At 38.8% G+C, this 24,809-nt stretch overlaps 1 protein-coding gene across 1 annotated transcript; it reads left to right on the plus strand.

Moving 5' to 3' along the window:
• The first annotated feature begins 1,282 nt into the window (after positions 1-1,282).
• psmb2 (proteasome subunit beta 2) lies at positions 1,283-24,586 on the plus strand. The gene is made up of 6 exons (NM_001011057.1): positions 1,283-1,448; positions 3,857-3,979; positions 4,334-4,404; positions 17,897-18,059; positions 23,097-23,146; positions 24,368-24,586. The coding sequence occupies exons 1-6, from the start codon at positions 1,358-1,360 to the stop codon at positions 24,467-24,469; spliced, it is 600 nt and encodes a 199-aa protein (NP_001011057.1). The 5' UTR covers positions 1,283-1,357; the 3' UTR covers positions 24,470-24,586.
• The last annotated feature ends 223 nt before the right edge of the window (positions 24,587-24,809 follow it).

Here is a 24,809-nt window from a genome sequence, read left to right on the forward strand (position 1 = left end):
TTTAATTCTTGGCTTGGAAGCAAGTTTTGGTTGCATAAAAAACAGATGTACTGCCAAACAGAACATCATATAGGCTTCCAGCCCATATAGGGGCTATCAAATAGCCAATCACAGTCCTTATTTGGCACCCCCAGGAACAAGTTTTGTGCTTGTGTTGCTCTCCAAGTCTTTTTACATTTGAATGTAGCTCATGGGTAAAAAAGGTTGTGGATACCTGATGTACAACATTTCTGCCCTACTCCTTTAGTTAGGCTTTAGTTCTCCTTTAAGAGACCTGGTAACTCTAAGCTGGGCCAATGCAGCTGGGCACCCTTGGCAACACAGGCTAGCCAGACCTCCATCCTCTCCCGTACACCCTTGCATTGTAAAATTGCAGGTGGAGATGAAAGTGCACAATGAGTGGAGAGATGAGGGCACAGACTAGGGGGGAGACAGACAGAAGAGGTACGTACCTAGTGCCCCCCCCCCCCCCCCCCATAGCCCATTGGCACACGCCTCTTCTGCCTACCCCCAGTTTGGCCCATGCTCTTCATTGCAAAGCAACTTTTGTTTTTTTTACAGTACATTTAGAAAGATGATAAACAAGTGGAAAAAGTCTTGGAAGGACTGCTGCTGAGGTCAACAAAACACCAACATTAGTTTAATACCAAACCATTGGAACTTCTGTCACCTAAACTGCACTAGTCTGACTGCACTAGAATATCATATAGCAGGCTGACATGCTTTCTCCACCCATGAAATATAAATAAAAGGACAGACTATCCATTTAATACACCAACTTTTTTAGTGTTTCAACAGTATACCAATAGGTAGACCAATTAACTGAGGTTAAAATGACAAAGGAGTATATAGGGTTGGTATTTGGGAAAGTATAGGCATAGCATGGCTCCCTGACTTTTATATATTTTCTCATGTTTATCTAGAAGTAGGTTAGTGAACGTCGTATTAATCGTATTATCCAAGCTCTAATTTTATATTTTTTTAAGAAAAGGTTGCAGATCTCATTATGATATTTTGAACCTGCACATGAACAGATGTCAAATGATTTTAATCATAATTGTTCAACTGTTTGATAAGTGGCTCAATCAATTGCTGGTGTACAACCACCTATACACAGCGTAACCACAAAAAAAGAGGCATTCTGCCAATAGGAATACTGAAATTACCAGGAAGAGTGACAAGACGTGTAGCGACAAAACATAAAAAAACTACATTTCCCGGCACCCATCATGTTACCGGCGATATCTGATGACGTTAGTAGAGCGCGCCCATTCCCGGCCTTGTGCTGATTTGCTGTGTAACGTCCCGAGGCCGTAATTAGAGACTCATAACTCGGGTAACCAACAGCGGCGGGAATATGGAGTATCTGATTGGCATTCAGGGCAATGACTTCGTACTTGTGGCTGCGGACACAGTGTGTGCCAACAGCATCATTAAGATGAAGCACGGTGAGTCTCACTGTATGGGCAAGACTCTGGCAGTGCCATGGAAAGCAGGGGCATTCCAAAGAGCACAGTGTGCTTTAGTCTCAAGTTTTCGTAAAACTACAAGGCCCAGATCCCCCTCGCAACTAGGATACACTATGGAAAAGCTATGGCTATTATTATTAATACAAATAACTAACACTGAGTCAGCCAGTTACAGGCTTTGTATCGGGAACAATATAAATGAGCAGCAAGCAAGCTTACTATTAGTATCTACACCCTGTACCTGTACTGAGAGATCATAACATCATCATTATATGTTTGATCAAAGTACGTGGTTCTGTTCTTATACAAAAAAAAGTCGAAACTTTATTTAAAAATCCAGATTGATGAATGTTGCAGGCTTTATGATTAATATCCATCAAATGAAAAAAAAATGATAAAAATACTGTTTGCCAATAACAAGGATTGATACTGGGTTCCTTTATATACTTTAGGTTGTTATTTTATTAGAGAAACATTTAATCAGGAAAGCGTTATATGATTTTATATAATTTAATGGTGTCATTCTGGGCAATTTCTGTTGTCAGAGCTAAAATATATCGTGAATAGCGCTGTCTCATTTTGGAACCAATTAGCTGCCATATCTTTTCGAGGGACATATTATATAAAAATAATGATGTCATACACGGCACAGCATTTGTGTCTCATATGCAGCCTGTGGTTCATACAAATATGTTGGAAGGCCACCTCCAGCCCACAGGCTTCCAGTTGGGCAGCTTCAGGTATTAGATTCTGTACCTTCTAAGAGCCAATGTTTTTAGGAAAATGGGCTGAGGTGTGTGGTAGCATATACAGGCAAAAGGGAAATAACAAAAAGGTGTTGTCTGTTATTAACAGAATGAAAATCATGGAAGAAACAGTCATGTCATTGCTTTGAATTGTTTAGAAGTGAAAGTGAAAGTAAATGCTAAAATCTATCTGTGCTTCCTGTTTTTCCCCTCACTGGATTTTTTTTCTGAAACTATTTCCATTTTTGTTTTTATTAACAAGTTTCCTCACTTCTTGGACAATGTAGGTTATTATAATGCTTAAAAACTATGATTGTTTGCAAGAATTTTTTTTTTTACCACCATCCTTTAGTGGTGCTCTTGGGCAGCCTTCAGTATGTTAGTCATACCAGAACTAATAACTCCCAGTATCCACCTCACCAGCTCTGCTGACATCTTTGTGGGTGTATTTTTAAATGGGATGTTTAAGTTTATGTATTTTTTAGTATGTTATAAGCTATGCACTTGAAGTATTTTATGTACTGTGTATAGAAATACAGAGAAGTGTGTTGAGCTTTTTAGCAGTCTTTGGGCCATAAACATCTGTTGGAGTGTGCTGTAAATAGGTGGACCTTTTTTAAACAACTTTTCTGTTTGTCTTCATTATTTGTGTTGTAAGTTTTTTTCTTTATTATCCTTCTAAGCCTGGCTTTCTCCTGCCAGCAGCTGAAAATGCTGTTTGGTTGAGGTGTCCATTGACCCCCACCAGCAACCAAAAAAAAAGGATTTTGAGGCTTTATTATTATTAATCTTCTGTTAGCTTACGAAAGGTCTCCCTAGGTTCTATAGAATTTAGCAAATGGCAGTCAGATTTAAATTTCAAATCTGTTAGTTGCAGGGAAAAACTTTGAAGAACAAGCGAAGGTATAGCCAGTGGAGGGGTGGTTTTGCTAAAATATTAGGCAACCCCAGTGATTATAATCGCTTACCTGATACCCCGGGCCAGGGAATATCTATAGATGCTCCTTATCAGCAACTTCTTCAGCTTCTTCTGTCCAAAGTACTCCAGTATTGCAGTGGCGCCCCGCACACTAATGCAGAAGCTATATATGGTGGTGCTGGTGCATACTTCTGGACCTGGACATGAGAAATCAGAAGAAGGTGATCACACTAAATAAGCGTTTACACTGTATATATCCTGACATGAACAGAATTCGCTTGTAGAACCAATGTCATTATGTTTAATGTTGTTTTATGTTACAAATGCATAAATAAAAACCTTTGAAAAAAAAATAAGCGTTTACAGAAATACTCATGGCCATTGTAGTTTTCTGCTAACAAGATCACCTGTCCGTAGTATCAAGTAAATTATTATTGTCACTGGGGAGTGCTTAACATTTGGCATCCTACAATGATTTTCAATGATTTTAACCTTACTTTTTCTTTAATAATTCACAGTCTTAGAATTCTGTCTGCACCATACCCAAATAAGTTTAACAACCCCTTTAAGAACAAATTAAATGAATAGAGGTGCTATATACCTTTAGCCACAGACCCTTCTAACTTGAATTTCCTGGTGGTCATTTACCTGGGCTGAAGTCAGGTATTTATTTTAATACAGTTATGTGACACAGCTACTTATGTTCTGTTTGTTTTGTGTAGATGTGGACAAGATGTTTAAGATGAGCGAGAAGATCCTGCTGCTGTGTGTAGGAGAGGCAGGTGACACAGTCCAGTTTGCAGAGTACATTCAAAAGAACGTGCAGTTGTACAAAATGAGGAACGGTAAGTTGCATCTAGTTACTGTCAATACTAGCATGTCTTCGTCCATTCACTCACAATCTTAAAGCATGATTATTTCAGTCAGCTTGATTACGTGCAGCATTTATCTTGAAGCTAGCCATATTCTTACCCTTTTTGTAGGTCTAGCATGAAGTAGGATTGAAGTAATTTTTAGCAATGCTGAGCTGCCTACAGTCATCATGTTTATGCTAAAAAGTGATTTGTAGAATAGCCCTGAATTTCTGATTCCAGCCTCACAATTTAGTGCAAACTAGATAGATTGCAGAAATTTAGAAGGATGTCTTCGTCAATTGCCATCATTTCCCTATAATCAGATTACTTTGTTTTCTCTGTTAGGCTATGAGTTGTCTCCTACTGCAGCCGCAAACTTCACACGGAGAAATCTGGCTGACTATCTTCGCAGCAGGGTGAGTGATCAGCAATATCAAAGGGAAAGTTACCCTATTGGGAAACAGTTTTCAAGTTCCTTAATATTTGTTTGAAACAGACAGACATGTTTAAAACATCCTTTCCTTGCATATTTACAAGTGTAGATAAGATGGCTTGCTGTATTGCTCTGAAGTTAAATGGCAGACATAATACACTGTTTATTCAGTTATTGTCGTCCAGTGAGGCGTTCTAAAGCTAAATTACCTTAGTAAGGAAAAAAGTGTTGTAGCTCTCACTCATGTATTAATACAAATGTAAAAAGAAGGGATGTTCTGTGCTCTCAGTATATTGCACTACATATACATATACTGATATAAAATACTGGAGCTAATGCAACAACATTGCTGTGATAAGATGCTAAACAAATGCAGCTTATGGCAGCCTGTAATGCAAAGTGCATGAACACCTAAAGCGTTTGGCAGACTTCTTGTTGCAACGTTTACTACAGCTATCTGTCTTGGATTAGATGTTGGAGAGTGCACAGACATTATAGTTATATTTGATGCCCATTGTAGCAATTATGGGATTAACTTTGGAACACCTTAATAACATCACCTCATTCAAAAAAAAAAAAAAGGCACAGTAGAATCGTGTTGCAGCAAAACTCTCTGCTGGAGATAGGTATAGATTCCGCTGACCACTTTGGTGTTATGCTTATGTCAAATTGCAATAGTAGGGCTTAAAGCTGGGCATACACGCACCGATACTATCATACGAAACCTCGTCTCATACGATATTCGGTGCGTGTATGGCATGTCGGCGAGTCAACCGATATCGCAGGAAGCTGCTGATATCGGACGACTCGCCGATCGGCCAGGTTAGAAAATTTTGATCGGGCGCCATAGAAGGCGCCTGACCAAAATCTGCTGTCAGGGCTGAATTGGCAGAAGGAGGTAGAAATCCTATTGTTTCTACCTCCTTATCTGCTGTTTCAGCCCTGACTGTGTGTGGCGGATCTGACGATGTTTCGCGCGACCGATGGTCGCACGAAACATCGTCAGATCGCCACGTGTATGGCCAGCTTAAGGCATTTTCACTCTTAAAGAAAATGTAAGCCTCAACTGTTAAAATTGACTTCTGTTGAAAAATTTGTAAATGTAATCGCAATTGAAAGCAGTATGTGTCTCCTGTGTTTGTTCTTGGCACTCCTGGCTACAAAGTTGCACAAGACCCGGGCCTAGGGCGGCAAAAATCTAGGGGTTGGCATCCCACCCACAGTTGTTTGTATCTCCTACCTGCCCAGTCCCCAAGTATAAGGGGGGGAGGGAGTCAGATGGTGTGCAAGACTGATGGGAGATGGAAAAGCAAGCAGGGAAAGTCCAATCTGGGCGGGATGGGGAAGTAGTCGGGCTATTCTTTAAATCTGGCTGTGGGAGACATTGTTTCAGAGTCAGACCCAGAGAACAGCAGGCGACAATTGCAGTCATTAGCAATTACATTTACACAAAATTTAAAAACCATAAAACATTTTATAATATATATTGGATTTTATTTTGAGTTGCTTACAATTACATTTTCTTAACAGTTTTGGGGTGGAAAGTATTCCCTTTAAGTTACCATTGCATGTAATGTACTTGCTTGATAAACATTTCATAGTACAGTGCATTTCCCTTTTAAATATATAGAAGGCTTATTTTTAGTCACTAGTTTATATGCTTTATAAGTTTAAGGACTGATCTCAAACCTGTAGTGCATCACTAGAGTTTGTACCTTTTGTATCTCAAGTGGAACTGATTTGATAACCTGTGAGGTCATTTGGCTATGCTCCAAGGCTAATGGTTTGGATTTTAATTGAAATCATCCTTTAAAAAAATGTGTGCCCATTATTGATTTCTAAAAGATGTGGAAATTCAGTGCCTGCAGTAATGGTGTTGAATATTTTAAAGAAGAATAGAGCCCCCCTCCTCTATAAAAAGACTGCTGTTCATAAGAAGGCAGTGTTGTTCCCACCCTCCTTTTTTTTCTAGCTGTGTTTTGGTGTTATCAGGGTGCTCACGTGACCCCGAGAAACAGATGGTGCAGGTAAAGCTGTGATTTTTAAGTATCCTGTCTCCCAAGTGCTGAAATCCATTTGCGACGCACACCGAAAACTAATACAGCTAACGAGGGTAATTGAACACGCATTTTGGCAAACACATTTAGCAGGATGTGACATGATGCCACGTTCCATGTCATCTACTTTATTCCTGAAAGTGCCAAGGCCCCCCTGAGGTCCTGTCTTGCTCCCCCACCCTAAACCACAGCTCTTTCCCCTGTGCCCAGACCTACCCACCTGTTCCAGATGGGCAGCACAGTGGGGGGACACTGGCAGCGGCAGATGTGTTTGTATTCCGGAGAATTAGTTCTATGTTGCTGCAGATGGTGATGCCAGAGGACCATGTAACACTATTGTTAGGTATAACAGTATTAAGAGACCCTGCTGCTATTGCTCTGCTATACTTATTGCCAAGATGTCTACACAGCCTTACAAGTGTGTCATCTTGATATATTTTCCTTGATTTTATTTCACTTTGCTATATGTAGACATATTTGTGCCAATATATTTTGCGCAATGATAGACACTTGTATCTTTCCTCCTTATACCTGCAATATTTTTCATGTGAAAAAGCTTACTGTAACATTACCAATTGAAAATATAATACTTCCTTGTACTATAGCGGGTTCACAATGAGGTGCCTTAATACGCTGCTGAATTACTCCTCCCAGCAACATCTATTTGGCAATCTGAAGTCTTTAATTTGCTAGTTAGAATATAACCAATATTTTGGGCACCAATAAGTATTCCCAAAGCAGTTTCACTGCATAAACAGCAAAAACTATTATTTAATAAAAAAAAAAAAAAAAAACATGATTCTTCTTAAGTGGAAAATGGATAAATGGAAAAAAATCCTAATTTTGTAGGCAATTATGAATAATATATGGTGCTGGTTTCACTTTGGGCTAAAAATTAATCCTATCTGTAAAAATGGCCCCTTTTATTGGACCTCCCTATAGGATCCTCTCAGTTTTCCGTCCCTGTTTCAAATGAAGGGTGGGCGTGTCCTAACGGTCCCTGCCAGAAGCACAGTAGGATTATTGGTTCCTATCCTACAGTGCAGTGTACTGAGGGCTGCCGGCTCCCATGCACATCCAGAGAATTCAGCCAGCAGGAAGTGGAACAGATGGGCGGGACTAGTGGGGTTTTGGGGGAATTTCTCAATAAATCCGTCTGAAACACAACTTTTTCAAGCACAATCCTTATATATTTAGAGGAGTATAATTCACTGGTACATTCTTAATTTTTATATGATATGTCTCCTTTACTATAAAATTATTTATTCTACATCTCTCCTATTCAAATAGAAAAAAATTACGCAAATAGAAAAAATTAATCCTAGAACAAATAGGAGAAGTATTATTAATAACCCATAGGAACCAGACCTATGCTTTCATTAGGCCTATGGCCTCTAGTCTAACAGAAGTTAATTGCTGGTTTAACTAAGGGTATTTTAAAACTATTCCTGCTTCAACTCATCTCATTTTTGGTGCAAAAATAGTTACCTTAATATCGTTAAAGGGGACCTATTACCCAGACATTAGAAAAATGTATAATAAAAGTTGTTTTGAAATTTAACTTGAAACTCGGATTCCTTTTTTTTTTTTTTTTCAATACATCCATACTCATTAAAGCTGGCCATACACGTGGCGATCTGACGATGTTTTGTGTGACCATCGGTCGCACGAAACATCGTCAGATCCGCCACACACCATTCAGGGCTGAATCGGCAGGTAAGGAGGTAGAAACAATAGGATTTCTACCTCCTTCTGCCGATTCAGCGCTGAAGGGAGATTTTGATCAGACGCCTTCTATGGCGCCCGATCAAAATTTTCCAACTGGTCTGATCGACGAGTCGGCCGATATCAGCAGCTTCCTGCGATATCGGTCGACTCGCCGACATACCATACACGCACCGAATATCGTACGAAACGAGGTTTCGTACGATATTATCGGTGCGTGTATGGCCACCTTAAGGCTTGTACAAATCCCAGCTGTCAATCATCTATTGCCTTGGGGCATTCAATTACTTTCCCCCTCCCTCCTCACCATCTAATTGTGTAGTCAGTGTATTGGCATGTGCATCAGGTCCCCCATTCTGGGGCACATAAGGCAAGTTTGGCATCATTGCAAAATCTTGTTTAATAACAGTGTCCACAAAATGGCACCTGCCTGCTTGCTGTGATTGTGTAATTCCAAGGCTGAGGAAAACAAGATTTATATTATTTATATAGCATAAGTGAAGTTTATTTTGTTTGGCAAACACAATAGATTTGGGATTATTTCTTAGGGTGGCAGGTCCCCTTTACAAATAAAAAAAAAATGTGTTTATGAGTTGTCCATATTATCCCCCCATTTAAGTTGTTCTTTATCCACTGCACTGTAGTTTCAGATTTAGTCTCTGCCCTAACAAAAGGTTTATATCCTTCAGCCTAGAAAGTTAAAGGGGTGGTTCACTTTTTAATCAATTTTTTTTCAGATCAGTTGTTTTCAAATAGAAAGTTCCAATCTCCCTGAAGCAACTTTGGGAATGGAACGAGGCAGTCACTACTCTGTAACTTTTTATACACTAGTTGATACATTTTTGATGTTTGGCCCTACTGAGCATAATGCTGGAGTGTTGTTAAAGGCAGCAGTTGTAACTGATACAATAAAAACCATTCCATAAATGGTGCTTAGATATGTATCTATCAGTGTAGCAAGTTGTAACAGTTTAGACCTGCACCTGGATTACTGAATTGCTAGACTGAAGAAAATAAAATGTAGACTTCATTATCAGAAAAGCAGTTAAAGTTAAAAAAAAACTGCAATAAAACTGATAAAACATCTGAACAATTGTTTGTTTGAAAGGTCTTGCAATTGGAATTGTGTGTTATGTTTCACCAAGTTTTTTTTTTTTTTGTAGCCTCTTTCTATTTTGCTGTACAGATGAGTCTTTTGAAATTAACTCAATGGACATACATTCCCATTAATGACTAACCCTGGGCTCATGATATAGCAACAGCACATATTAGCTGCATATCTGCGGGGCAACACAGCTGAATATGCCAGTAATGCACACCCAATTACTGATCCAAATTTGTTGCTACTTTTTGTCCATATCTACCCACAGTGGTAGTTAAAGTATTTAACAGTTGGAGCAGATGAATTCCTGCATCTTTCTTTGCCTGCCTTGTTAAAAGGACGCTAACCTGCTGTTCCAAGGGTAAAAAGCCCAGGGTATGTCATGGATACAAATATCTTGAAACATTTCTTCTTTTAAAGGAGAAGGAAAGGTAATAACTAAGTAAGTTTTATCAGAAAGTTCTATGTAAATACAGCCATCAACATTTACAGAACTGCTGCTCTGAGTCCTCAGTAAAAAAAAAACCCACCACATTTCTTTCCTTCTATTCTGTATACAGGATCTTTTGTGTCAGACTTCCTTCTTTTTAAAAAATATCCTTCAGTGCGCAGCACAAGCCTGCTCAGTTTTCTTCCCTCTCTGCTATAATCTGAGCTGGGTTTCCGCTTATCTGTCTGGTATAGCAGTCTAAACGAACCTAGTGCAAATAGGAATGGCTGATGGCAACCTATATAAATAGTTTGATCCTCTTGGGGGAAAACAAAATCACTCTGCTTTTCCATGAATTCCTGTATATAGGTTTTCATGACTACAAGCTATAAAACAAAATAAACTTTTAATACAGAGGGGATAAGTTTGTAATTCAATTGCTGGCTGTGTTGCCATTTACCCCTGCTCTGCGTGTGTTCTAGTAGCTGTTTGTCTTTAACCAGCGCTGACACAGTTGCAGGATGGCAGGTGTAAACTCCCTAACCCCCAAGTGTGTCTCTCTGGGGGATCTGTATCTGAGACAGCATTGTTATCTCACTCCTGAAGAGTGTGCAGACACCCTAACAGTACATTGCCCTCTGACAGCAGGATCAGCAGAAAGGGCATAGAAGTGTATTAAATGTTTTGAAAATAAAGGGTTTTTGTAGTTTTTTTTTTTTTTTTTTGCTTGAAAATTGAACACTGCAAACATTTATCTCTAATAATTAGGACCTTCATGGCCCAACCAGGCACAGGAGCAAAATAAGCAAGTGATGAGGGTAGAATACATTTTGCAGTATACGTTATCTGTGGCTTTTATCACATGGGTATCACCAAATATAAGTGCTCCCACAGTTAATCCTGTAAATATGCATATCAGAAACTTACATAAATGCCAAATTCCTACTTAAAGGAAATCTTATATCATTGGGGTTGCCAAATGTTAGGCACCCCCCATGATTGCAATCACTTACCTGATGCCCAGGCTGGTGCTCTGGTTAGAAGAAAACTGCACCAGCCTGGGGTACTTCTGCCTAAGCATTGAGTGAGCACCACAGAGCAATATTCTTCTGTTTTTTCTTTCTTCAAAATCCTGGGGCTGACACATGCACAGAAGAGTGAAATAGCCAGCTATTTTTGTTAGTAGTAGTTCAGCTTTTTGTGCATTCGTACTCGCACCAAGAAAGAAGCAGGAAGAGGATCGCTCCCAGAGATGAACCCCAGGCCGGTGCAGTTTTCTGCTAATAGGAGCACCACCCAAAGGTATCAGGTAACTGATAACAATTACTGGGTGCTGCCTAACACCCCAGTGATTGAAGTTTTCTTTTAAACTCCACGTTATACCTGGAAAACATTTAATTTACACTGTGTTTTTCACTTTGTAGAATTCACTAGTTGTCAAGCAATAGACAGGTCTGTTGTAGCTCAGCTTGCTTGTAAAATGGATGTGACCTTTACTGTATGCACTGCTTCCTGGAAATAATGGGAAAGTTTATGTACATGAAAGAGGGATCTTTTTATTGAAACCTGGGAACCAAGGCTATAGGTTCTTCCTTTTTATACACATTATAGTTAGTTTTAGAGACCATTCTGTAATATTACTGTAACACCAGTACTGTAATTACCAGTGTCTTACACAAAGTCTGTGTGTTGTACATAGGTGAAGTTAGCAAAACTGAGAGAAAGCTAATTTCACATTCCGGCTTTACGCCCCTTAATCTGCATATCACTCTCCGTATATGCTGGCTTGCACTGTGGGACTTTTTTCCCAACACTCCCACTTCTTTCTCTCCACCTCTGTCACTGTGACTTTAGCTTCCGCCAGATGTCTCACTGCTGGCAGTCACCACCCTGTTTATAGCATCTCTTTGTTACTCTTGTGTCCCCAGAACTGAGACCAGGGCACAGTTAATATATTTAAATGTTTGTTTTGTGTGTATAATTTAAAAATGTGTGTGCATTAAAATTTTTTTTCCAATATATATTAATTAAAAGGTGTTCAGTGGTTTTAGTTATTTGTAAATGTACTTGCAAAAGAAAGCAGTACCTGTCCTTTCCTTTTCAGTCCTCTGCTTTTGAATCCTGAAACAGAATCCTGTATCAGAAGTCGGTTCCCCTACAAAGAATCTTATCATCTGGCTTCTGCTACAATATTTCAGAAGTCAGAGACATTAGTATAGATAATATATACAGCCAGTTGGATACTGTTTTTAGTACCAATTACATTTACTAATAACTTTAATAACATGGAAATGGTATATTGGAAAGAGTACAGTAACAGAGCTTAGAGTAACCGTTTTTATTAGGCAACAACAGTTTTGGGAGTAGGGTAGAAACAAGGTCAATAACCCCAATAAATACGTCACCATATATCTATAATTACATATATTTTAATAATACTTTATTGAACTTTTCAAGGGTATATATTTGGAAAACTTTGTATTCAGCAGTGCAGACAAATATGTTCATTGTGTCAGTCCTCCTTATACCTGTATGTTTTTAATCTGGTAGTCTTTCTTTGTGTGTCCAGCTACCATTTTGCTTCATGCTCATTGGCTCTAGGTTTTTTTGTGCAATTTCTGGTTTAGGAAGTGAGACAAAATATAGGGATTAAAAAATATGCATCTGTTAGTTATATTAATAGTGACAGTCTGCCCTTTAACATGGGCTTAATAGGTGTTCTAGACCAGGGCTTAAGAACAGTGTTGGCCGTTATGCGGTTTGATCCACTTACCAATTAAAATGAAAAAATGACAAATCTTGTTAATACAGTGCTTGTTTCTTTACCTATTTGCATTTAGATGTGGCCATCTGCTCAACTGATATAACCCTGTGTAAGTGCATGACTGCTGGGCAAAGGGAGGGGCATATAAGAAAGTTGGGGTACTAGAGGCAATTTTAGAGAAATATTTATGTCACCCAGACATAAAAAGCTGTATAGTAAAAGCCCTTTTCAAATTAAACATGTAACCCAAAGTTATTTTTTTATTAACACATCTATACCCATTACATAAGCATTTAAAAGTCCCAGCTGCGAATCATATATTGCCTGACCCGCCTCTATGCCTTAGGCATAGGGGTGGGGCAGACAGTTACTTTCACTTTCAGCTCAGAACTTCTTAGATGTCACTGTGCTTCTCGCATGCCCCCTCCCTCCTCACCATCTAATTTTGTAATCAGTGCATGGATATTGGTATCGGGTCCCCCCATACTGGCACAGAAACAAGATTTTGGCAGGATGCACAGCTTGCCTTAGTAAGTGTCCACAAAATGGAGCCTGCCTGTTTTCTGCAATGGTGAATTCCAGTGCTGAAGGAAATAAATTTAAAAAAATATATGTAGTGTAATTGAAGTTTATTTTGCTTGACAAACACAATAGAAAACAATTTGTAATTATTCCTTAGGGTGACAGGCCACTTTTAATGAAATAACAAAAACATTAGGATCTCTTATATAGAAAGCTCAGGACCTGGGCTTTTCCAGATAAGGGAGTTATACATAAATTGGATCACTAGACCGTTTAGTCTGCTAAAAATCATTTAAACATTAAATAAATAGGCTTGTTTTACCCCCAATATGGACTCATGCAACTTAGTTACCAACAAGTACACGGTACTGTTTTATTACAGAGAAAAAGAAAATTATTTATAAAAGTAGCATTATTTGAAGTTGACTCTTGTAGAAATTTGGAGCTTTCTAGATAACAGGATTCTAGCTAAGAGACCCCATACTTGTATTTTATAGCACTCTCAATACTCTAGTATAAAATATCTAGAACCTTAATTATTCATACCTGGTCTACATACTGTATATGAAGCTGCTTTGGGCCAATAATGACCTGAAACTTTTCCAAGGGCATAAGTAAAAAAATAGAGGTTTATTTCAATGTTTAAAGATTGCCTATGTGTTGATGCAGTAGCACAATCCAAGTCTAAACATTCTTAAAAAACAATTGTTTACCCACCATTTGTGTTATGGTGGGTAAAAGGGGAGAGGTTTTATCCCTGTCCCTTCCAGTTCTGAAGGGGTGAAAGGCAAAACAGCTAATCCCTAGTGCCCAAGCATGTCAAGAAGGAATCTGACATTATAACTGGCACAGATGTATTGGTTTAATTAAAACTGCCTCGCACCCTTTTATTTATGCCTGAGCATCTCACACATGCAGAAAGCTGGCATCTCGAGAGTCGCACAAACCTTTAGCGAGACGTCTCCTACACCGCGCTTAAAACACTGCAAGTTTTTTCCCCCTTTCCTCCTCTTGCTAATTGTAACTGCGTCTCGGATGTGTAGGCATAAATAAATGTTAGAGCGGATAATTAAATTAAAGTGTCTGGGGAACAGAGGCTGTAACAGGAGTCCCTGCTGCCCGCTGCACACAAACCTTTACTGGCCTAGCCATGTAGACTGTGCATTTGAGATGCTATCAACCTTAGAGGTGGGTGGCCTCATTTGCATTTAAACACTCCCTCACTGGGACCATAGGCTTGGCCCTAAGCAGTAATAGTACATATTGGCCGTAAGCAGTATGAGTTCACATTGAATGGACAGTGTAAAACATAACTGTAAATAGTTCATACTGACTGCATCTATATGTCTTCCTGCAACCCATTTCACTATGTTCCTAAAGTGCTCTGAGCTTTTTTTTTACTCCAACATAATAATGTTTTCTTGAATTTAATTCATGTATACGTGTTAGTGGGCTAGTGGGGTAAAAGTTTCTGCAGTCTACTTTTAAAATGTAAACATAATTCAGCCAATCCACTTTTAATATTATATAGCTATTTATTGTAATGTAAACCCAAATCTAACATTTTATGTAGTGAAAGAAATTGGCAACTTACCAGTATACATTCACTAATAATTTTGCATCCTTGTCAGTGCCATTAACATTATTTGTAAATGTCATTGCAATACAAAGCAGTCATTTTCAGTCCTTGCACTGCTGGTTCTGTGTTTTACAAATAATATAGCAGAAGTCATCCTTGCATGCTTTTTCACAGGTGTGATAATAAGCTGGCTTCTGCTACATTGTTTTACTGATAAATACTGAAATGATTTATTGGTGTTACAGCACTTCTCTAAGCACATTTGCTATTTAAATTCCTTTTTATTTTTGGAAGTTTTTGAGGTATCAGTTTTATACTGCTAGACATGCTGCAGCTCCACAGCTCTCTTGGAAGGCTAAGAGTGTCAGTGACACATACAGCTGCAACTGTCTGTGCATTTTGTATGCACTTCTTAGATTTAGTTAAGCCCAAGATAACTAAGCCAAAAGCCTGGTTCTGAAGTACAGGTATGGGATCCGTTATCCAGAAACCTATTATCCAGAAAGTTCCAAATTACGGAAAGGCCATCTCCAATAGACTCCATTATAAGCGAATAATTCGAATTTTTAAAAATGATTTCCCTTTTCTCTGTAATAATAAAACAGTGTATTTGGTCCCAACTAACATATAATTAATCCTTATTGGGGTAAAAACAATCCTATTGGGTTTATTTAATGTTTAAATGATTTCTTAGTAGACTTAAGGTATGGAGATCCAAAGTCTGGAAAGATCCCTTATCCAGAAAACCCCAGGTCCCGAGCATTCTGTATAATGGGTCCAATATCTGTATAAAAATGCAAATAGCTGAGAAAACACTAAAAATTGAAAATAAATGCAAATTGCAAAAGTTCTCAAGTAAGTGTACATCAATGAATTATGTGGGTTTAGATCCCCTTTGTCAGAGTAGAGCACAGAAATGGGCAGATACAGCTTACAGTCACTGTTACTTTAAAGTCATTGAAAATTTGTTGTTTAATGTATATACTAAGGTTGACAATATCTTTCATTGTCCAAAATTCATATTTTGCATTAACATCCCCTTTAAGCTAATCAGGGTAGAAAAGATAAAACAGTATCCCCTTTGCATATCATCTGAAAGCTGATGCCAGTTCTAATGGCAGCCAGTGGGTTAAAACTGGCAGTCTATTCCTGAAAGACACAGAGGAAAACGTCTTTGACTGATGACTATTAGAGCTATTAGCAGATGTGGAATGGGCGATGAGCAAAAGTGGGAATCTTCAGACAATTGTTTGTAAGTGTGTGCGCTAATTATTTCCCTGATGTAATAATAATGAAGCCATAGATGCAGGCATGCGTGTTAATCCCATAGTTTTACATGTGGGTATGTGCAAATGTATGCATTAATGGGCTTCTAATGCCTGTGCTTACTTATTTTTCTGGGTTTCTCTATGAATGCACTGGGACAGTTGACAGTTGCACTGAGGAAATATATTAAAGTGACAACTTAGCAGCACATTCATTTCAAGCACTTTGAGCATTTAAATGGTTGCTTATTTGCCATTGTGCCTGTGGCATTTACTTAGAGAGGGATTAAATGAGTCGGTATTGACGTCATCCTGTATTAACACTATCATTAATTTTTTGCAACACTTCTGTTTCATTTTATTTTTAATTACCCTCTTCATGGAGCCTTTAAGGCCATCTTTGTATGTATGTATGTATGTATGTATGTATACACACACAGTTTTGGTTTTGAATTTGGCATGGTGGCTACTATTTCAGTTATCTCAGCTTTTGTGGATTAAACTGATTCTATTAAGGGATATATTTGGCAGCTCCCAATGATGTATAAAATAAAAAGCAGAATAAGCTACAGCAATATGTTTTAGAATTGTTTAATATGCTAAGGGAAATGTAAGCCCCACTTTTAGCACATAGTTTTGCCCAATAGTTCTCAATATTACCCTGACTAACAGAGCATCTGAATCTCCAAGTTTTCCACTTCTTTAGCAACTCTAGTCTGTTTATGGCGTATGTGACAGTTAATATATTGTACAAGCTGCACATTTGCAGAAAAACCAATGTCACTTTTTCCAGTTGGAACCCCTGTTCATGGTAGATTTTACTGCGACTCAGTAGGTGTAAAGGAGGGATGTTAAACCAACATGAGTAGGAATTCACAGAATCCATGGTTTTCTGTTGGATTTGGCCATATTACAGAGCTTTCCACAAGATTCTGAATTACCTTTTGAATGTTCTGCATAAAGGGAAAACAAATCTAACCTACTGTTAATATGGACAGTTTGCAGTTTATTTGTCCAAATGCTTTGTGGAAAACTCTGCACATCAGTGGGCTCTAAACTTCTACTTTAACAACAGAACATGCAAGTACAGGTAAAATTGATGGACCTTAAAGGGTTTTCCCTTTGAATTAACCTTTAAGTATGTTGTAGAGAGTACTATTTTGAAACAATTTGCAGTTGGTCTTCATTTTATATAGTTTTATTTTATTATTTAGCTTTTTGTTCAGCAGCTCTCTAGTGAGAAATTTCAGCAGCTATCTGGTTGCTAGGGTCCGGTTTACCCTAGCATCCAGGCAGTGGTTTGATTAACTGGAGTATGAATAGGAGTGCGTCATATATAAAGATAAGTAATAAAAAGTAACAATAACAATGAAATTGTTAGGAACTGGTCATTCTTTTACATACTACAAGTTAACTTAAAGGTCAACCACCACTTTAATGAAGTCAGGTACAACAGGTTTATAATAGTTAAGATCCATGCCTCTGACGTTCTCCACCACAGCTTGTTGTCTTCCTGAGTGGCTCAGTAGCTTTATATATGCTCCCGGTCAGTGAAAGTCTTACTAGATGCCTGCTTACTGAGAATTAATTTTAAAAATTAAAGTCCCATTTCTTCCCACTTTCCTGCAGAGCTTATTTTCTTGAGTTGCTCGTGCAGCTCGACTGTACAGCTACTGGAACATGCCATGATTCTCCTGCAAAAATGCAGTGTAGTTTAAGAGTTTTTGAAATAAAGCGAGTTGTACTAGTGTGAATACATAGCTTTTGAGAATGTGCGATTTGCCACCTGACCCTTGCATGGGAGATTACTGCCCAATGTCATGTGTTTTGCAGTAATAACCAGAGTCTTCGGGTTGTCAACTACACTTCCACTTGAACAAGGCTGGAAATGATCTATGGCAAATGAGTACTACAAGTAGCAGGAATAAAAACACTAATATGCTATTGGACTTTGAGCTTGTTCACCCCTCACTTATCTTTCTTGGAACAAAAAGGATAAATATGTAAAGGCATTTTATTTCTTTTTTACAGACCCCTTACCATGTCAATCTGCTGCTTGCTGGGTATGATGAACATGACGGACCCTCGTTGTATTACATGGATTACCTAGCAGCTCTAGCAAAAACGCGTTTTGCTGCACATGGCTACGGGGCTTACCTAACCCTCAGTATTCTGGATCGCTACTACAAACCAGGTAAGCAGACCCAATTATATCTCTGTACCCAACTCAGAGAGGAGAATGTTCATTGAAAATTGATACACTGAATAAAATGCTATTTTGTATTATTAGTTCTATCCACTAAACCAGGGGTCCCCAACCAGTGGTTTGAGGCCAACATGTTGCTCACCAGCCCCTTGGATGTTGCTCTCAGTGCCCCCCAAACCAGTTACAGGTATCGGACCCCTTATCTGGAAACCCATTATCCAGAAAGTTCCAAATTACAGAAAGGCCATCTCCCATAGACTCCATTTTAATCAAATAATTCACATTTTTAAAAATGGTTTCCTTTTTCTCTGTAATAATAAAACAGTAGCATGTACTTTCAATGATATAGATAGCCGGAGCGCATATGTGCTCCGGCTATCTATATCATTGAACGTTTTGGGACCCAGTCAAAGGGGTTGATCTAAGGTGGAGCTGCAAAATCAAATGCACACGATTTGTTACACTGATTATACACGGTTTGAAACTTCATCACATCTAGAGCGCTGAGTATCTCGGTATTGTATTTACCCCACTACAGAGTAGCATGTACTTGATCCCAACTAAGATATAATCAATTCTTATTGAAGTCAAAACAACCCTATTGGGTTTAATTACTGTCTAAATAATTTTTTGGGCAGACTTAAGGTAGGAGATCCAAATTATGGAAAGATTCTGGAAAACCCCAGGTCCCAAGCATTCTGGATAATGGGTCCTATACCTGTTGTCAGGGGCGGGCCAAGCCGACCGGGCGCCCTAGGCAACCCGGTCGGCCAACTACGCCCACCTCCAATTAGATTGGTCATTTAGCGGTGGAGGCAATGACAAAGTAGCACTAGGGGTAGGCAGGAGAGGCTCCTGCCTGGCGCCCCTCAATCGTTGCGCCCTAGGCAGCTGCCTCTTCTGCCTACCCCTAGTTCCGGCATTGCCTGTAGTTAGTTTTGAATTCCTGACTTGGTGGCAAGTTTTGGTTGAATAAAAACAAGACGTACTACCAAATAAAGCCTCTGGTAAGCTGATAATGTACATAGAGGCTACCTAATAGCCAATCTTAGCCCTTATTTAGCACCTCCATAAACTTTTATGATGCTTGTGTTGCTCCCCAAGTTTTTTACATTTGACTGTGGCTCCTGAGTAAGAAAGGTTGGGGATCCCTGCACTAAACACTACGATATCCTTGTAATGCTAAACGCATTTTGCCCCTGTAAGGCTGTGATTAAATATCCTGGAGATTTTAGTTTGCCTTTTTATTTATATTAGACTGTGCATTTATTGTTAATTTGGGAGCAGTTCAGTGTTTCTCTGATCAGCAAGAAAATCATGTTCACCTGCAAGCAGCAGCAGCAAACAAAATGTCAGACACCCATTTGGGAAAAATAGGTTTTCAGATGTTTGTCATTTGTGTAATGGAACCATGGCGTTTGCAGCGCAGTGTCAGTTCCAAGCGCTTGCTTTGTAATGCTGCCCTGCAAACATGTTATGCCAGTGCTGATATGATGGTGTGATAACACCAACACCTTGCAGGGGTATTGAGAGCAGAGGACCCCCTGGTGGGACCTTAGTCTCACATTCTACCCCCCCTTCCTAAGCCCTCCGCACTCTCTTCAATGGCCTTGTCAGTCAGTCATGTCTTCCCCACCCTTTCCTTACTGTAACTGAATTAAGGAATAACATGCTGGAGCCCTTGAGCCAGTTCAGTTACTCAATAGGCTCTGTAAAAGAGGTTAGTATTAGTTATTTCTTTTCTGAGTTCTATTTTTGTGGATAAAGAATGGACTGGACTGTAACGCCAGTGTCACACAGAGAATACACCAATTCACTGCCATCCAAAATGGCGCGTATTTCAGCATAGTTGCATATTTTTGGGACAAAATCTGCCCCATTGGAGCAGATTGGCAATAGTTAAAGAATGTGAGTAAATATTATGTAGCACACCTGCCCCTAATAAAGTGACACAGGGAGTTACATGGCTCTGTTTCTGTGCTGCTTGATAATATGGGCCAAGACATACTGAAGCTTTAGTCCAGATTAGATTATTTCTCAAGTTCAGCATTGTTTTTAGGTTTAATTACAAACATAAGCACCAGACCTGTCACCCAGACATAAAAAGCTGTATAGTAAAAGTCCTTTTCAAATTAAACATGAAACCAAAATTCCTGTTTTTATTAACACATCCAAATCCATTATAAAGGCATTTACAAATCCCAGCTGTCAATCATATATTGCCTGCCCCGCCTATATGCCTGAGCAGAAAATTACTTTCAATTTCCATTCAGCGCTGACATTCCCCCTCCCTCCTCACCATCTAATTATGTAGTCCAGGCATGGACATTGGCATCAGGTCCCCCATTTAGACACATAAACAAGATTTTGGCATGATACAAAGCTTGCCTTAAAGGCTAACTAAACCCTAAAAATGCATCTGGCTAGAAATGCCATATTTAATATAATAAACTGACTGGACTGGCTTAAAGTTTCAGCATCTCTATAGTAGTAATGATATAGGTCTTTACAGTTGTCACAGTAGCTTCCCATCATGGATTCTGTTAGAACTGTCCGGGACAGTGCACATGCTCAGTGAACTGTGAGCAGTTGTTGAGAAGCTGAGCTTTGGTGAAATTATCAAGCAGAAAATGAGATATGTCTGTCATATAAGCTGAATCTACAGGGTTAATTATTCAGTTCTGATGCAGTTGCCCTGGTTTCAGATCTGTCATATAATGTGAATCTGAATGAATTACTAATCAACCTTTTACTATTACATTTATATTCTATATATACAGTATATTGTGAGTCGGCCCTAAGCTCAGTAAGTGACAGCAGCACAGAGCATGTGCAGGGAATCAACAGAAAAGAAGATGGGGAACTAATGGGGGCATCTTTGGAGGCACAGATCTCCCCTGCTAAAGGGCAGTGGTTGCCTTGGGCTGAGTCCAAAACAAAAAGTAGGGCAGAAATGTTGTACATTATGGGGCCCATTTATCAAAGTCCAAATTTCGGACTTTCAAAAGTACGTTAAGAATAAATTGTAGCAAATCCGCTAATTTCTGATGTGCACTAATAGTGCGAAAATTTCAGATCATGGTCGTATGAAAATATTGTGATAAGATCCAAAAGTTCCAAAATTTTCGTATCCGAACGATCGTAAAAGGTGCAAAAAAACTTTGACTTTGAACCTTCTGTGCATGTTTTGGAAGCCTCCCATAGTGGCATTCTGCAGCTTCAACCTGGTTCAAAGAAAGTCAAGATACCGAAGCTTGAATGAATCAGAAACTTTCACACTTATTGCGACAAATACGATTTTGTCGCACAAATTGACACACAGTCCGAAAAAGTCACAGAAATCAACAAAAGTTTCGTAGAAAATATGCACAGTTCTAAGAGCCAGAAAAAATACTAATTTTTTCCACTCAGATTAAATTGTGCGTTAATGAATAGGCCCCTATGTGTAGTTAGGCTTTAGTTCTCCTTTAACAACAGTGTCCACAAAATGGCTCCTGCCTGCTTGCTATGATTGTGTTATTCCAAGGCTGAGGAAACAAGATTTATATTATTTATATAATGTAAGTAAAGTTTATTTTGCATCACAAACACAATAGAAAAGAATTTGGAATTATTTCTTAGGGTGACTGGTTTCCTTTAAAGAGTTGAATTTCACCTTTGCACAAGCAAACAGCAGACAGACCTGTGGGCTTGGCTAGCTTTGTTGTTGTGATCCAGCTAAACCATTCATATTATTGCCATAGTTAGTTCTGGCTGGCTGCATAGGAATGAGAATTTCATGCTTTATAAATGGGAGATTGCTTTACATTTTCAGGAAATCTATTCCCTAGCACTCCTGTTCTGACTTTAACTTTGTGTTTCTTTATTTTATTGGATTAAATCAGGGGTTCCTGGAAAGTGCTCTGGGCTTTTCTTCATTTAGAGTGTAACTTGCTGATTATTGGGGATGTGTACGTAACCAGTGATGTGTGTGTGTTGCTGCGCAGTGTCCCATACTCTTGTCTTATAGTCACTATAAGCTGTTAATTACACTATAAGCTGTAAATTAACAGTCCTTAAGCTAATGTCTAATCAGCTTGTTCTCTGTAGAGCAGTATAGCCATAAAATTGACACTTGCATTAACCCACAGGCTAAGGTTAAGAACCAACTCCTCCTCCCAAATGGGAAACAACATGCCCTGGGGTAGGTGCTACTTATTCTACAAAACTGCCTAGTATGTTTACCCTAAAGACCAAACTTACCTCTTCATATTATCCCCTACCAGGCTCCAGAGCCTGGTTGTGTCACGCCAACCTCCCCAGCGTAACCAACTGATTAGCAACCTGGTTATAAGTGGGATCGGACACATATGGAATGTGTTTCATTCCCAGGAAGGTTGTACAAAGGAAGAGGAGTGGGTTTATTCATTATGTTTAAATATTCCTTCAAAAATGTGCTCTTCATCAGAGATTCATGGTTGTTGAACTGACGCATTGGCACTTGGTTATACCCAGGTATCTATACAAATCCAGCTCACTTATATGCTCCTGTAACATTTATAGATAGATTACTCATTTATTTGTTTTATCTGTTTGTATACAAACATGTAGCAAATCTAAACCTTGGTAAAATCAAGACTTGAACATGTCCTTTGCATATACAGGAAGCAAAGAATTGGTTCTTATAGGGACTGGATGCAATAGTACACCTCTTTACTAACTTAGACACTTTCACAGATGTGAGTAGTCTTTTTCTTCTGTGTGTCTGCAGCTAAAGCAAGAGCACCTGTATAGGGAAAGGGGATTAACAGAAATGGACTGGAATAAAGTGTGTAGGCAGTATTAATAACTGGAATAAAGTGTGTAGGCAGTATTTTTGTCAATTCATCATATGTTCTAGCTCTCTGTGCAGATGAACCCAGCCCTGCTCCTGAATTTGACTTGCAATCTGGTGAGGTCAGGTGGACTCTTTGCTCCTCGTACATAAACCTGATAAACGACCCGTAAAGCTGATTGTACTTGTGTTCTTTTTTTTGTTTGTTTTAGACCTGACAAGAGAGGACGCAGTAGAACTACTAAAGAAATGTATAGCAGAGGTAGGAGAATTCTCAGATCTTTGTCTTCTAATCATCTGTTTTTTATCCTAATTAGATGTTCCTTATATATTAAAAATACGTTTTTTGTTGTACTATCATTTAAAGGGTAAATAAAGTTCCGAAAAATAACCCAGCTATTGTAATTTGTCATATGACAATGCCAGAAACACTACCCCTCGCAACTAGCAACCCTATGTCTGTTCATGTTCAATCCCATTATTGCATATTATTACGTGCTTCCAATGTTGCATTCTGTTTAGGGTGTAGAATAAATGTAATGTTGTTCCTTGCTTACAACATTAAAGGATAAATAAGCCATTTATCTTGAAATCACTTACAATTACGTTCAACAACCTCCAGAATAACATACCTTTTTCCCTGCATGCAAATTTATTTTGTTTCTCTATTACAAGTAGCTAAACTGTATTAAACCGACTTCCTTGTCTAGCATGTAGCTCCATTCCCTTTTGCCTTCTGAGTGTTCCTTTTCAATCCAATTATGAATACCTCAAAGAGGTGCCTATTGAGCATGCTCACTGCCTCTGCTCCAATTAAAATCAATCAGCAGGCACCTCTTTCAGGTCATCATAGTTGGTGAGAGAAGGAGGACTCAAAAAGAGCGGGGTTTCATGTCAGACAAGGAAGTCCGTGAAAGAGAGGCAGTCAAGCTGCTTATGTAACAAAATAAATCTGCATGCAAGGAGAAATTTGTTATTCTGGGGGCTGTTCAGAGATTTTGAAAAAAAAGTTTAATATGCTAAATATATTGCATTTAACTATATGTATACACCCACTTCTTTGAAGTGATATTATGCAAGGGTGTGCTGCTATCAAAACATGGACCTGTGTTATGATGTGTTGTTCCTTGCCTCCTTCCCAAGAAAATTTGGGATAAATAAGAATGGAATTCTAAGTCATGATGTAAATACATCATTATTCTTTCCAATACCATATCCTACCTTTTTATCGGTTGCCATTTACATGCAAGGCAATATGTATGAATCCCAAGCCACCAGGAAGGAAGGAAGAAGCAGAAATCTTGTGGCTTTAGTAAAATCTTGCAGAGGGATTTAGCAAAATATTTGTATATTTATTGAAATAAATCAAGGCATGGCTAATTTTAGCCTTATAACCTAGTTCGCCATATCACTTGACTTAATTTAATTTATTCTGACACCTTTTAGAGACAGCAGATTGCTCACACACCTTTTTGTCTTCCAGCTCCAGAAGCGCTTTATCCTGAGCCTGCCTTCCTTCACAGTGAGGGTCATCGATAAGGATGGGATCCATGACTTGGAGACGATTCCTGCTTCAGGCCTTTAACCTTACCTCTCCCTGACTCGCCTCCTCCTTTTTCTTTTTATATATTAAGGTTAATTTGTACCACTGTATGAAACAAATAAATTACCCTGTGCATTTGCATGTGGGACTCCCAGGACATTCACTGTGTTTACTAAGCAATTTGGGCTTAAAAAATGATCTTGCAAACCATGAAAGTTCCTTTCACTGTTTCCACATTTAATGATGTCCTGTTAAGGGATGTTGAACCCCAGTAAAGGGAGTAAAAGATGAATCCTTCAATTTCTGAAACTTAAACAATTTCAGTGCTTTTGGTGTCTGTTTCATGGTGTTCACTTTGGAAGCATTGGCCTGATTGGCTGAC

The sequence above is a fragment of the Xenopus tropicalis genome, chromosome 2 (genome assembly GCF_000004195.4).
Source record: "Xenopus tropicalis strain Nigerian chromosome 2, UCB_Xtro_10.0, whole genome shotgun sequence".
NCBI lineage: Eukaryota > Metazoa > Chordata > Amphibia > Anura > Pipidae > Xenopus > Xenopus tropicalis.

Excerpts from the sequence above, each read along its gene's own strand:
- psmb2 (NM_001011057.1), top strand. The coding sequence starts at position 1,358 with ATGGAGTATCTGATTGGCATTCAGGGCAATGACTTCGTACTTGTGGCT. Across the intron at positions 1,449-3,856 it reads CATCATTAAGATGAAGCACG|ATGTGGACAAGATGTTTAAG; the intron begins GTGAGTCTCACT and ends TGTTTTGTGTAG. Across the intron at positions 18,060-23,096 it reads GGATCGCTACTACAAACCAG|ACCTGACAAGAGAGGACGCA; the intron begins GTAAGCAGACCC and ends TGTTTGTTTTAG.